At 33.3% G+C, this 16732-nt stretch overlaps 1 protein-coding gene across 1 annotated transcript; it reads right to left on the bottom strand.

The window, feature by feature from the left end:
• Positions 1 to 83: 83 nt before the first annotated feature.
• Positions 84 to 1492, bottom strand: LOC105781908 (aspartic proteinase nepenthesin-1). Its single transcript, XM_012606435.2, has one exon. It carries the CDS (start codon positions 1490 to 1492, stop codon positions 107 to 109), a length of 1386 nt encoding a protein of 461 aa, XP_012461889.2. The 3' UTR covers positions 84 to 106.
• Positions 1493 to 16732: the final 15240 nt, after the last annotated feature.

Genomic DNA, 16732 nt, shown 5'->3' with positions numbered 1-16732 from the left:
ATACATGTAAGAGAAACTATCATGAAATTGGCAGTAAGAAAATTTTGAATTTAGTGAAAACTTTCCCAATTATTAAAAATAAATAAACTTTTTTGTCAGGATTCAATCATGCAATATCATTCATACAATTTTCATCAGCAAATTCAAGTACACCCCTTCCCCCATCGTAAATGATACGTTTATTTTGTTGCTGCCATGCTCCAAGAACAGATACCGAACTTCCTTTTAATATTCCTACGCAGAAAAAATTAGGGGCAATGACATGCATATATTGCCCATTAACGGTGTAAACAGATTCATCAAAATGGAACGTTAAAGCTGCAAATTCATCAAAATTTGGTGGACGCTCATAACATAGCTCAAATCCTTCTGGACTTGCCCCGGTTTGTTTAAGATATTTTGACCCATAGTAAGCAGCAAACACCTTTAGTACTTCAGCATATGCATTCCCTCCCAGTGCATCAGCATCAATATGAGTGAACAGAGCTCCAGAGTCTATGAAGAAACCCCCTAACCCATTTGGCTTAATCTGAAAAATAGATGGTGGAAATCCTATACGATGACCTGCAACAGATATGTCTTTCAATCCCAAGTAGAAAAAATAAGATGTGGGAGAAGCTATCAACTGTGTTGATCCAACACTTTGTGGAGGCAGTTGTGGAATGTCTTCTCCAAACCTTAAAACCAAAGGACGAGGGGTTACATCATCAAAAGGGGCTAAACAGTACGAGAATCGATGTTGAATCAAAGCTGAAAACTGGGACGCCATTGAATCCGGTGAGAAGCTTAACCCAAAGATCCCTGAAATATCAGTGTTCATAAAAGCAATATCCCGACTATCATACGAGCAGCCAAAGATGACGTTGAACGGGTGCGTACTACGTTGGTCGACAAAGAAATGAAATGCTTCCGTGGACGCAATGCCACTGGTAGAGGCTCCACCACCATATTGAGCATTGTACACACAATAACGACCATGTTCACAATTGTAGAGTCTCCGGTCGCCGTTGCAAAGAGGATGGCTGCAAGGAAGTGTGGCATAACTGGTGGAAGCAGTGGGATTATAAATTGGAAGCTTTTGTGGGAAACAATTTGTGCAAGGCAGACATTGGGTCCAAATTAAACCACCTCCAGTGTCCATCAACAACTTCACTGGATGTCCTTGGCTTCCTATTGTAAACGCTACCGCATAGTAGAGAGCATCTCGGAGTATGGGTATCCGAATATTATCAGGAACTAGCTTTGCATCACCACTTGAAACTAGATTCAAATAATTAACCCTAGCATAGGAAATTTTGATCAATCTTTCTAGCCTTTCGGCTATAGTCAAGTTTTCAATAAGATATAATGGAGACTCTGGAGAATCATCTATGACAGCCCTTAGACTGAAACCAGTAGGTTTTGAAGTAACAAATGCAGAATGGTATAGAATTGAAATTACCAAGAGGCAAAACAGCAATTTAGCATTGATAAAACCAAAGGTTGAAGGCATTTTTGAAATGAAAAAGTATGACTACCATACGATTGTGTCATTGGTGTTATATACAATACAATTATTGATTGATGATACTATTTGGTATATTGAAAAATTAAATGACAAGATCCTATCTATTGTATTAATGATATCATTTGTTACCAAAAATGCGGACCCAAATTTAGGGAAAGAAACTCTTAAATTGAACATTCTTCCATAATTGTTAGGTTCATATATGGATAAGAATCCTCCATTTTCTTTTATGTTTATTTACCAAAGAAAGAATGAATGATTCAAGTGAAGAACTTGGACTGATGAGGGAGATGGGCCTTGATTCTATAAATGCGAATGAGGTGGTTGAAGCTGGGCTTAATGAAGAAACGAGGCCTCAAGGGGTTGCTACAGGTTGAGAGTGAAAGGATAAACGGTGAGGGAAGCGGGAGAAGAAAGAGTAGTGAAATTTCCAGAGTGCCTAAAACTCCGATTTTGTCAAGAAAAGACCAAGTATATGTTAATAGAAATGTGAGGTATATTGATGACATTGAACACCAGTTTTTAACTTCACTAGAAAAGAAGAAGAAAGAGGCCAAGAAGAAAAAATATTCAAAAAATGAGATTAATCACTGATAGAATGGTAATTATTCAAAAAAATATTACATTTCATAATAAGACAATTATTTTTTCAACACGTTAGCAATAAACTAATTTTGGTTTGATAATTTTAATCACTCGCATAAAAAAATTGATACTTATTTTAAAGAAATTTTATTTTTTATCAAAATTTTACTATTTTTTAATTTTAAATTTAAATTTTACTACTTATTCTTTATGTTAAGGAAAAATATAAAATTGGTACCTAAACTTGTCCACTTTTCCTAGATTGGTATTTTATATTTTTATTGTCATAGGTTGATATCCAAACTTTTTCCGTCAACTAAATCAGTATTTTTTTATAACGTCGCTAAGTTCAAGATAGATGACAGAATAATATTGTGACACATGACATTAATGACATTATGATAATGTCGTAATCTAAATAATATATTTTAAAAACTATTCTATTTTCTTTCCATTTTTCCCTTCTTTTTCTCAGTTTTCCTTTATTCTCTCAATTTCCCTTTTTCTTTTTTGCTCTACTAAACATGTGTGTTTTCAATGGTTGATTTCAATTCCTCTCCTTCACCATTTGCTGTTGTTGTTGCTGCTTGTTGTTTGTTCGAAAAGTCGATTGCATTAACAACAACTTCATGTTCGTCGTTGACATCTTCTATCGAAGGAGTACTTGTCAATGGTGTCGAAGATGGTTATTGTATTTGTCTCGAGCCTTTCACTGTACAAGACCCTATCACTATATGAATCATTACTCTTTTGGCTCCTCTTTTGATTCAATTGTTTATTAAGCTAAACCCATTTCAAAATCAGCTAAAATTAAAATCTCAAGAAAGAAAGAAAAATGAAAAAACAAAGCAAGGAGAAGAGAATTGGTGAAAAAGTGAATGGGTTGATGAGAAATAGGCCTTTGTGGAAAGGAACAATGTGGTCGTACTCGAAACAGAGGCAACCTAGGCAGTTACTGAAACGCTTGCAGACGATGTTACCGACAGCATCTTTGCACCATCGCTCGGGATGACGACCATGAACAGTTTGTAAAAAAAATATTTAATATATTTTTTAAATTATAACATCATGATGTCATTAATACAACATGTCACAATATTATTCTGTCACATGTCCTGAACTTAACGGTGTTATAAAAAATATTAATTTAGTTGACAAAAAAAATTTAGATACCAACCTGAAAAATGAAAACATAAAATACCAATTTAGGATAAATGGACAAATTTAGATACCAATTTTATATTTTTCCTACTGGTGAACTACTTCAATACTTACAATTAAAACTTTTACTTATGTTAATACTTTAGGTAACCAAACGATTAAGTATTATAGATTTGTAAATTAAAGAAGAATTGATTCCTCCAACTAAGGCACAACACATTTTTTAGTCCGAATCAAAATCTACTCATCAATCCAATTGTTTTTATTTATTTCTTTTAACTTTTCTTTTGGCCCCAAAAACATACTTACATTTCTTCACTTTATATATATAAGCTTAAGAGTTCAAACAACGTAACATTAAGGGATAATGGCATACCTGCCCACTATATTGTTGTAAAACTTTCAATGTGTACCTAAAGTTTCTAAGGACTTGTTTAGTACTGCTTAAAAAAATCACTTTTGGCTTAAAAAGTACTTTTGAAATAAAAGTTGTGCTAAACAAGCTGTTTTTGAATGAAATTTTTTTCTTTTCAAATACACTTGTGAAAAACACTTTTCGAAAGGAGAAGCTAAAATTTTTAACTTTTCCTCTCCCAAAAGCACTTTTGGTGCTTAATTACTTTTTCACCCCTCCAACAACAAAGTACTTTCCCTTCTCTCTTTTTTCTCGGTGCTTAATTACAAATTTGTTAAAATCATTAATTAAAAATAAAAAAGTATTTTTTAAAATAATGCAAATATGTTAATATCTAATTATAAATATTTAATGGTTATATTTAAATATTTAAAATATAGTTTCTATATTCTAATTAAATTTTATAAATAATTAATATTTATTTCTTAAAAATATTTAAAATTTATATTTCATATATTAAAATATTAACAACAAGTTATAATAAATTATTTTTTATATTCTTACTAAAATATAATAATATTAACTAATTTGAATATTATTTAAATGCATATTTGTTACTTGATAATACCATGTCTAAGATGGACATTTTATTTCTCAAAAGTACTTTTTGACAACAATGCTGAACAATCAAATCTTAAACCGAACTTTTCAACAGTACTTCTCAAGTAAAAATGTAACACCCCAAACCCGACCTAGACGTTGTGGCCGAATCTGGCGATATCACATTGAAGTGTTTTTCGAAAACATAGTTTCAATGAAAAAAAAACCTCTTCTATATTAATTCTCGTCTATTGAAAACTCAAGTTGTCTTTAGCAGTTTGTTTATCATATTAGTTTGTTACTATATTTAAAACATTTTTTGATGTGGAAGCTTTTACATTATTTTACGAAAATGTGGTGTCTTGAAAAGCATACATCTTTTGAAAATCCGCGTCCTACTACTATCAGTAAGATTTTAAATAATTAAAATCCCAAATTAAAAGTTAATAATTTAAAGAGACCTTATTACTATCAAATACCCAAATTAAATTATTATCAGTAAAAATCCAGTATAGAAGCAGGTGCGATTGTGTGGCCACCTCCGAGTCTCTCGCAGCACCGGTCTTTAGGACTGGGGATTACCTGTAAAATAAACAGAGGGGTGAGTTTACGAAAACTCAGTGTGTAACCCTATATAAGCAAAATGGCAAAACAAGCCCTAGGCAAGTACAGTCTGGGCCTAAGCCTAATTCAATAACAGTTCAGTTCAGTTGGGCCTTAGCCCATTACAGTATCAGTAACAGTTCATACATGCAATCAAAAATCCTACCCAACCAGCCTCTGCACTCCACTCCGTCCAACCTAACACTCCATGTGGGGAAAATATCACCCACCCATCCCTATACTCCAAAATTAGCACCGGTTGAGGCACTAAACAGTATATGTAGCAGAGCTGCCAGTACAGTACACTTCCTCCGATAATAATCCCATTCCCATGCAATATATCATACATGTATGCAACATATATATATCGTGGAATGTTTATATACAGTCATACATGACATAGAGAGCATATAGTCATTTTATAACATAGAGGAATAACAGTCATTTTACCATGTGGGGGCATAACAGTCATTTTATATCAGTTTGAGAGTCTAGGTCTATTTAGCGACCCATCAGTAGGTCCACAGTCGTCTCGGGCGACCAGTGCAGCCTTAACAGTCAAATAGTAAAATTAGGCCCAAGGTCCATAATGCGGGCCCATATGGGCCCACACACTCATGTGGCCCACATAGCCCAAAATTGGTCTTGGTCATGAAAATTAAACAGTTTGGCCCAATAATCTCCTCACGTTCGTGTGGTTTACCCATGTAAGGCCCACAAGCCCATTAGGCTCACACGACCCATTTTGACCCAACATGGCCCAAAACGGTTAAAGACCACGATTCGCTCATGGTGGCCTCAACAGTCTAACGCCCACGTTTTATGCGTTTAGATTACCACACGAGCGAGCGCACGCTCGTGTAGCGTTAATTGTCATATTTTCCAGGTTTTATCGGTTTACGATTTGGGCAATGTTTACACACCTAGTTCTTAGTTGTTGAGAAAACCGCCCCCACCTTTGAAACCTACACTTGACCAACAATTCCCAATTAATCAATTAAACATATACTTAATCGAATACACTCAAGATCCCAATCGTTGAACTCACACCACAATACCTTCGATCGAGTACAGAGGGGAGTATCCCCTACCCAACTGTTGATTACAAACCTTCAACTCTTCGAATGGTTCCTAGACACAAACCGAAAATGGGTAAGCACTCAATCAATCAGCAACAAAATAACAATTTACTATATTCACTTACCAGTAACGCGAGAAGAGTACCCATTACGAAGTGTAAAACTTATCGGCAAATAGAGAATGATAATTAGAACAGTAGAGACGGGAAAAGCAGTTGGTTTTTTCAGAAGAGTAATATTCCTAGGAAGTCCAGAGAGAGGGAACACAGGAACACTGATCGACAAGAAGCAGTAATAACAGAATCGACACAATGAGGGTAAAAAAAGAATCGGCAAGGGAGAAACAACAGCAATCGTCAGAAATATTTGGGAAAAAAACAAAAAAGAGGCAAAGAGAAGAATGGTTTCGACAGTGATCAGAATTGGGAATTGGCAATACAAAACCTGAGGGAGTGAAAGAAGAGAAACGGTTTAGGGAAGAAGAGGTTTCGGTAGAAAGAAAAAAAACAAAGTAGAACTGAAATGAGAAGCACCCCTCTAGCCAAATTCTTGAGTGCCTCAGAGCCCCATTTCAGCACAACACTCCATCTCCCCTCACTTCCCTTGATTTTCTCCTAAAATACCTCTTCAAATCTCTCTACCTGATCACACCTCCCCTCAACCACTCAATTTGAATTCTCCTCAACCACTGCAATATTTCAGTCAAACTCCAACACCCCACACGGCAAAGCAGCAAAATAAACACTCCATTGCCTTCAGCAAGATTCGAACCTTAAACCACTGGCATAGGTACACGCCACTTACCCCTTAGACCAGCAGGCTTTTTATATCATGATTTACCCACAATAATTTAAAAACCTACTAACTATAGGCAAGGGCTTCCTTCCTTAAAAACATTTTTTTTTTTGCACAAGCCCAGGCTTGAACCCAAGACTTCTCAGACACTTCCAAACACACCCAAATCACTTAATCACTGAAGCAAACAAGTAGTTGTGTTACAAACATGCAAAAAAAAATACTTGAATTTTTGGGGCGTTACAAAAAACACATCTCCATTGATTTAATCACAAACCTAAAAATTTAAGCATAAAGAATAAGTATTTTTCAGTAACTTGTTTGGACCTGCACACTCCAAAACCCTAAAACCACTATGTTCTTTGCCTAAAAATCTAATCTATTTGCCATTCAACTATAGCAATGTTCTTCAAAGTAAACATATCTATCTTTTCCATCATTGAGAAAACTTGTAAAATCTATTAAAATCGGATTGTAATACTCTCTATTCTACCTTTGACATCTATGAAAATAATGAAATAAATTATTTGCTAAAAACTTGACATTTTTTATGAAAATTGACATCCAACAACCATCACTTACTATCAATAACACCCAAATAACATCATCACCACAAGCCCTTAGTTCAACCGGGATCCACCCTCATCATCGTAAACTCAAATCAAACCTTAGCATACTCTCATTTAACATGCAACAAAACCATCAAGCACCAACAATAGTTGTTCACTAGTGGATACCAACAACAGTGCTCGATGCGATGGCTTGATGCCGATTTTAGGAATGGGCTATTGATTTGGAATTTGAACAAAGAAAAAGAAGCAGTAGACCTAAGTGACTACCATGGAAGGAGATAATCGATGGTGTTGGTTTCCATCCACGGTAATGGTTTTGGGTATGGTGTTGTCTGTTTGGCTACTTGGAAATATGAGAAATTGAACATTGATAATGGCAATGTATAACAAAAAAAAAAAATAGAACACACAGAATTTTACGTGGAAACCCTTTCGAAAAAAAATCACGGGCAGAGGAAAAGAAAATTCACTATGTCGAATTTGAATGATTACAACCAGAAAGACGATTACATCTATTTATAGGTTTAAAAAACTTATTCTAGTCAAATTCAAATAGAAGTAATGCAGTAAGATTAAAATACTTTATTCTAATCAACATCAAATAGAGGAAGTAAACTTCTATAGGGATTTTACTTGTGCAGCCTGTAATACCCCGAAAATCTTTACAGTAAGATATTATCTTTGATATAATAAAATAAGAAAATAAAGCGTCAAAAAGGGGAAATTTTGGAGTTATGTCAACATTGGGTCGTATATTATGACATATTAGTTCAAGAAAGGATTAAATCGTAAAAGTGAGCAAAGTTTTGTTGCCCAAGAGTAAATACTCAAAAATTAAGAGGTTAAAGTGTAAATATGAAAAGTTGAAGGACCAATGGTGTAAATATTTTAAGGGTGGAATGATCTAGAAACTAAGAAAAATGGATGGATTAGGACCAAATTAAAAAAGGTGAAGAAGTTTGAGGGACTAAATCACAATTTTACCAAATTAAGTGATGACTTAATATGGAATTTTAAAAGATCATGAAGGGCAAAATGGTCAATTAGAAGAGAGAGAAATCTAGAAGATAATGATGATGTTGGAGATATTTTAGATTAATTAAATAAATAAATATTAGTTTATTAATATTTTGATTTGATTTTTAAATGATATGTTATTATTTTATTATTTTTAATATTTAGTATATATATATGTGGAAAGAAAGATGAGAAGGATCCAACCCACCATCTTTTCCATGCAATTCACGTTAGAAGAGAAGAGAAGAAAGAAAGTTTTACTTTCTTTACAATTTAGTCCTTCCACCAAAAATTCATCATTTTTATCTAGAAATCAAAAGAATTTCCATATCCATCAAGAGAGAAAGATAACAAGGAGACTATGGGGAGCTAGAATATCAAGTTAGATTCAAGAAATAGAAGCTGGAGGAGAGAGAAAATCAAGTTAAAGATTGAAATTAATATGACAAATTAAGTACATCAAGATTTTAATATATTTTTAAGTTTGATATTATTGAAAAGCATGGAAATGATGTTAATATAAAGTTTTTGTATATATGGTCCTATGTTCTTGATATGTTAGTGAAGAGAAAATAAGAGAAAGTGATGAGAAATAGTGTAGAGAAAGAAAATAAGGGTGTTATAAACATGGTAATAAACATCTTGCACTAAAATGGTTTTGGACAGTAACAGTGGGCTCACTTTGAAAAATCACCATAAATTATGAAATCGAATTAGAGTATGAATAAAATATGGAATTAAAGCTTATTGAGTCTAGTTTCTCATAAAAGAAATGGTGTAAGTAATGGAATTGTAAATTATGAGATATAAAAAAATTTTGTGAGACAAGGTCAGAATCAATTCAGGCTCCCCTGTTCTGACTTGGGAAAATCATTAAAAATTGTAAAAAAATAGTTATGGGTTAAAATTTATATGTTTAAAATCCTTAATGAGTATATTTTCAAGAGAAACAAATGGGGACATCATGCGAATTCTGAACAAAGAGATAATTAATTTTTAGTGAAGAAGGGTCAGAATTGTCTAACAGCAGAACAAAGGTGACTTTAAAGAATAAACTGTACTTATTGGACAAACCAAAAATTCTGAAAATTTTATGGTAATAAGGTATGTGAGTATAGTTTCAGGTAAAATTAACGGATCCTAATTTGGAGTTCCGTAGCTCAAGATAAAAATAATTTAGTGGCTATGACTCAAATGGACAGCTTTGAATAAATTTACAAGTAAATTGTGAAATCATAGATAATGTTACTTATAAGCATGTATTATAAATTAAGGATGTGGAATGGAGAGGAGGAGGAGGCAAATATATATATGAATATTCAGTTAGCATGGATAACTTGCACGTTTTAGACTCAGGGACTAAATTAAATAAAAGTAAAACTTTAAGGGTAAATTTGTAAAATGTCAAAAAGTGACCAAATTGCATGAAATGAATTGTTTTATTATTTAAATTAGTAAATGGAATGAAATATTAATTTAGATCAAGATTGGGTGAAAATTTGAGAAAAATAGAAAACTTCCAAAATATCCCTGAATTTTGGTATTTCTGCAATTTAGTCTGTTAAGCTCGAATGAGCTATATTCTGTAATAATTTTAGTTGAAGTGAATGCTATTTGGTAATGAAAATTATATATATGTGTGTATTATTATTGGAATTAAATATGAATGTATTGATTTTGATTGGTTATAAATATGAATGCTAGATAAAAATGAAATGTCTGAAAATTAATTAGTAAACTCCGGCAATGCCTCGTACCCTATTTTGGTGTCGAATACGGGTAAGGGGTGTTACACAGCCAGTATCGTACTGCGAGGGTCGAAGGCCTCCGGTTGTAACCCCAGTCTAGTATTTTGCTTATTGGGGATCTACGATGGGCTGCGGCCTTCGCCCTATCTTGCCACTTGTATTTTATTTTTAACAGGAATTTTGGTCACACAACTTCTAACAATCTCCACCTTGACACGAATTCTCAACGAACAAGTTCTTCATCACGAATTCTCAACGAAAAAGCTTTCCACCTCTTCCATGAAACCCTTTAAGGGTTTATCTGCAACAATGAACACCAATCAAATCTAAGCAATGCTCAAACTTGGTTATAGGAAGTGACTTAGTCATCATATCTGTAGGATTATAATGAGTACTATTTTTTCTCACAACAATAACACCACAAGCAAGAATATCACAAATAAAATGATACCAAAAATCAATTTTCTTTGTTCTCTCATGAAACATTTGATCCTTTGTAAGGAAGATGTCACTTTGACTGTCACAAAATATTGTACTAATTTGAAGGTCTTCATTGAGTTCACTAAAGAGCCCCTTTAACTAAATAGCTTCTTTACAAGCCTCAGTAATCGACATGTACTCAGCTTCAATGGTAGACAAAATGATAGTAGTTTGCAAAATGGCCTTCCAACTAATTGTACAACCCCCAATTGTAAAGACATGACATGTAAGATTTCTTCTCTTATCAATGCCTCCAGCAAAATCAGTATCAACATACCCAATGACTCCATCTCTATTTCTTCCAAACTATAAGCAAACATCAATAGTACATCGTAAGTATCTCAAAATCCATTGAATTGTTTTCCAATTTTCTTTATCAGGATTCACCATGTATCTACTAATTGTATTGACTGCATATGATAAATTTGGACGTGAACAAACCATAGCATACATAAGAGATCCCACTGCACTAGAATATGGAACACGTGACATGTAGTAAATCTCATCATCTGATTGCAGAGACAAAGTTGATGAAAGTTTGAAGTGAGCTGCTAATGAAGTACTAACAAGCTTGGCATTCTGCATATTGAACTTGCAAAGAACTTTCTTAATGTACCCTTTCTGACTTAGGTGCAATTTACAAGCTTTTCTATATATGAGAATCTCTATCCCAAGTATCTTCTTTGCTGCTCCAAAATCCTTCATCTCAAATTCTTTACTAAGCTGGCTTTGACTTTTCTTATCTCTCATTTATCTTTGGTTGCTATCAACGTGTCATCAACATAGAGGAGTAGACCAAAAAAACCATCATAGTTTTTCTTAAAATAAACACAACTGTCAAAGCTGCGTTTTTTTGATATCATAAGTAGTCATAAAATAATCAAACCTCTTGTACCACTGCCTTGGTGACTGTTTCAAGCCATAAAGGGACTTTTTTAGCAAGCAAACATAGTTATCTTTTTCTGAGACTGTAAACCCCTCTGGTTGTTGCATGTAAATGTCCTCCTCAAGTTCTCCATGCAAGAACGTTGTTTTTACATCTAACTATTCGAGGTCCAAATCATACATGGCCACAATACCAAGTAAGACTCAAATCAAACTGTGCTTCACAATTAGAGAAAACACATTTATGAAGTCCACACCTGGAATCTAACTGTAACCATTTGCAACAAGCCTTACTTTATATTTGGGTTCTTCAACTCCTGAAGTTCATTCTTTCCTCTTGAACACCCATTTACAACGAACAACCTTCTAACATTTAGGAAGCTTCACAAGATCCCATGTTCTGTTCTTGTGAAGTGATTCCATCTCTTCTTGCATGATAAACATCCATTTTTTTGAGTCTTCACAACTTACTGCCTCAGAATAAATAGACAGCTCTTGATTTGCATCTATATCTTCAGTCACATTTAAAGCATAAGCAACTAGATTAGCCTCGGCATACGTCTTTGAAGGTTTAATTTCTCTTCTAGTTTTGTTTTTGGTAATAGAATATTATGATGAAGAAGTAACTTTGTTTTGAATTTTTGTACTAACTTAAGGAGTTGACTCTGTTGTAGATACTGGATCAATCTGAAGCTCCACCTGCTTTTGTTGTTCTTTATTTGAAGAGTCTTTAAGAGATAAGTTAGGTAGCACAACAATTTCATAAAAACTAACATCTATGCTATTTAAAACTTTTTTATTTTTAGGTCACCATAACTTATATCCTTTTATACCAACACTATAACCAAGAAAAACACATTTAATGGATCTCAATTCCAATTTTACATCATCAACATAAGCATACGCAGGACACCCAAAAATCTTTAAATCAAAATAATCAGCAAGATTACCAAACCATACCTCTTGTGGAATCTTTCTCTTAATGGAAATAGATGGAGATTAATTGATCAAAAAAAACATGTAGTAGAGGCTTTTTCAGCCCAAAATGACTTTGATAAATTAGCATTCAACAACAAACATCAAACCTTCTCCACAATCGTTCTGTTCATTCGTTTTGCAATACTGTTCTGTTGTGGAGTATGACAAACTATCATGTGTCTCATGATCCCTTTTAATTTGCACAATTCCTTAAACTTATCAAAATAAAATTCCAAACCATTATCTATGCGAAAGGTGTTTTATCTTTTTTCCTGTTTGTTTCTCAACCATAGTTTTCCAAGACTTGAATGCAGAAAACACATCATTTTTTTGTTTCAAGAAGAATGCCCAAACTTTTCTAGAAAATCATCAACAAGTGTTAGCATATAATTAGCTCCACCTCTTGGAGGCACTCTAAATGGTCCCCAAATATCAGCATTAATATAATCCAATGTTCCCTTAGTGTTATGGATTCCTCTAGTAAATCTGTAACTCCCCTAACCCATATTTGTTGCCAGAATAAGGTTATAGGAATGCTACAACAAGTTAACATAAATAAACAAGTAAAATCATGATCATTACAATAATAACTTACATTTACGAGGTTTAAATCAAGCTTAAGGGACTAAAGAAATAATCTTAAAACCCTTAAGGACTAATTTGATACAAGTCAGGAAATTCCAGGTTAATAATAAAAATTTCAAAAACAGAGGACACACGGCCATGTACATAGCCCAAGTCGTGTGCGTATTCAAAGTTGGGACACACAGTCATGTCCCAGCCCATGTTTTAAACTGTGTAACTCACTAACTTAGATCACACGGCTGTGTCGAAGACTGTGTAACTCACTGACTTGGTATACACAGTCGTTTTGTAGACTGTGCGCTAGACCGTGTATGGCACATGACCATGTGGCAGCCTATGCCCCAGGCCGTGTGCACCTAAATTAACCTTAAACATTACCATTTCAAGCTTTATTGGACACCAAGCAATCCAATTACCAGCCCTTAGACCTATTCAAATTATCATTAATCTTACTCAAATCTTGTCAAATCCATCATTTTAAGTACCTAACCGATGTACTCTCATTGGTACCACAATTATACATACATGTATAATGATATAAATCATCAACCATTCAACCATTCAAACATACATACTTATCCTATTTGAACCAATTATTCAACCTCCTAATTTACCAAGTTAAAATCAAACTTATACTAATTGTTATTCTTAGCTAAGCTTACCAAAAACTTAACAACAACTTCACAAAATGAACTGTATTCACCACTAACCTAGCAACCATGTAACTATCATCACATTACAAAACAACATCAATCAAAAGACGAACTAGTTACATGGTTTATATATATACATATCGAACGAGGTCATTGACATAACGGCCTATTACATGCCATATATCCAAAATAAATGTTTAAAAACTACTGAAAACAGATGGATAGTGTGACTTGAGTGTTGATCCGATCGTCCATCCCATGAAAAGATGTCTACAAGAAAATGCAAGTAACACAAGTAAGCTTTTTGAAGCTTAGTAAGTTCAACGGACTAAAACGATAAATCTTACCAAAGTAAAAATAACAATTTAATCAAATATAATTCAACAACTAATGTTTCTTGTCATCTACAATTGTAAACTAGTGAATTACATAGTTCAATATACTAATTTCAGGAAAACATATATGTCTAAACGGAGTCAATTCAAGATGTCAAGTACAAATCATGCCATTCAAATTCATTAAACAAGTTATTACTACAATAATTACGACCTGGTGAACAACTTACAGATACGAGTACACAAGTAGTCCAACCGAAACACGCCAAACGCTCATAAGAGCTAATCCAACCAATAACATGCCAAACGCTCATGAGAGCTAATACAACCGATAACACGCCTCGGCACTAAGTGCTTAGCCCGTAGGCTATACATCCGCCCCCAAAACACACCAGAACATGATAGTATAACATAAGGGTTCACAACAAATGTTGAACCTTGGTATACTCAGGAAAAATATATAAAGCACGCCACACCAATCTCCAATCCAACTCTGCATAACACACCATCATTTAGTTGTACTTTATCTCACGTTCATCCGACCCAAGTACCGAAATTCAATAAAATTTTGCAAACAAGTTTACATTATCAATAGAACAATTAATATCCACTATTTCATATCATATCATCATACAATTTATATAGATATTAAATTACAAACCGAACTAACTTACTTGGACTGAAGTGCAATAGTTGCAGAAGTTCAGGGACTATTCCATAATTTTCTCTTTTCCACATAAATCAATAGGGTCTTGATCTAAAATATAACATTTCCAAATTATTAGCTTCCATTTCATATTCCAATTTATTCTACAATATTTACCCTTTTATTTTTGAAATTTACACAATTGCCTTTAACTTTCACAATTTATGCAATTTAGTCCTTTAACCGAAATTCATCAAATTAACCATTTTCTCAAGTTTAAAATTTATAGCAGAATAACCTAGGCCCTTAAACAGTCCCAATTATACCTCTAATTCACCATCAAACCTTGAAATTTTTACATTTTAACAATTTAATCCTTAAATAAAAAACTAATAAAAATTACTTCACAAAACAACCAAATACCACAATCAAAGCTTCAAACACATAATTATCATAAAAAAAAACTAAGATTCATCAATGAAAACTTCTAAAATATTTAACAGATTCAAAAGTGAAGGTACGGGTTAGTTGGACCTAGTTGTAACGATATCAAAAACATAAAATTCATCAAAAATAAGACTCAAAAACTTACTCATGCAAAGGAGGGAGCTAGCCAAACCTCCAAACTTATCCTTTCCTGGTGTTTTCAGAAAAACCATGGAAAAATGAAGAACATGATGATATTTTCTTTTAATTATGCTTTGTTCAATTTTGATTTAATTACAAAATTATCATTTCAATATATTTCACTCAATTTTAACTTCAGTTATCGTCCATTATCTATTAACAAGGGTTTAATTGCTTCATTGGCCCTCCTAAATTTATTAGTTATGCTATTAAATCATCTAAATGCAATTATTACAAAATTTTGAACCTTTTACAATTTAGTCTTTTTTCTTTAATTAGTTATCTAAACGATAAAATTTCTTAACCAAATTTTAATACGACTCTAATGACTCCATAAATATTCTATAAATAATATTTATGGGCTGACACAATAGAAATTTATTGTCCCTAAACCATTTTTCTGTCACCACTAAAAAACGGGTTGTTACAAAATCGAACTCTCTTTTACTTTCCAAAAACATAGTTCTCACAAAACTTCAATTTGCAAATCCCTTGCCCATCAAGAAGTCCCCTTTTGCTCAATTCTGCCATGTCATTCTCACTCATATGCCTTAGACGCATATGCCAAAGTCTAGTAATATCATGATCTGAAAAAGAAAAGGAAGCAATGGCTACATTACCAGTAATAATAGAACCCTACAAAACTTATAACTTGGCAGTTTTCCTCTACCCTTTTATCACAACGAGAGAACCTTTGGAAATCTTCAGAACCCTACTTTCAGTTGTGTTTTTGTGTCCTTTTGAATCAAGAGTACTAAAAAAAATCAAATTCCTCTTCAATTTTGGTACATGTCGTATGCCACTAAGTGTTCTAACGACTCCATTAAACAACTTGATTTTGATTGTGCCAATACGTGCGCTTTTACATAAAGCATTATTTCCCATCACAACAACACTTCCAGACATTGTTTCATAAGTTGTAAACCAATCCTGATTGGGACTCATATGGAAGGTGTAGCCATAATCAAGAATCCACCCCTCGCTCACTTTAAAAGTGTTGGCAGAAGCAACTAAGAGTTCACCATCGTTGTAGTCTTCTACAACATCAACTTCACCGGATTTTTCTAGTTATTTTCCCTTTTGATTCACATCCTCCCTTTTGATCTTGTTTTGCAACTTATAACACTCAAATTTAATGTGTCATTTTTTCTTGTAGAAGTTACATGTTTTACCTCTGTTTGAATATCTCGATCTACCCTTAGATTTACTTGAGGATTTTGATCATTTGTCCTCCCATGATCATTATCGGTATTTCATTTGTAACAACCTATTTTTTAATGGCAACAAAAAATGGTTTTGGGACAACAAATTTATGTCATGTCAACTTGTAAATATCATTTAGAGAATATTTACGAAGTCATTAGAGTCGTATTGAAATTTGGTTAAGAAATTTAAACATTTAAGTGGTTAATTAATGAAAATGACTAAATTGAAAAATGTGCAAAATTTGTTGATTATTGCAAATAGATGATCAAATGGCTTAATTATTAAATGTGAGAGGGCCAATAATGTAATTAGACC

Source organism: Gossypium raimondii, chromosome 13, assembly GCF_025698545.1.
Source record: "Gossypium raimondii isolate GPD5lz chromosome 13, ASM2569854v1, whole genome shotgun sequence".
Classification (NCBI taxonomy): Eukaryota; Viridiplantae; Streptophyta; class Magnoliopsida; order Malvales; family Malvaceae; genus Gossypium; species Gossypium raimondii.
The sequence above is the reverse complement of the archived record's forward strand: the minus strand, read 5'-3'. Positions and strand labels throughout refer to the sequence as shown.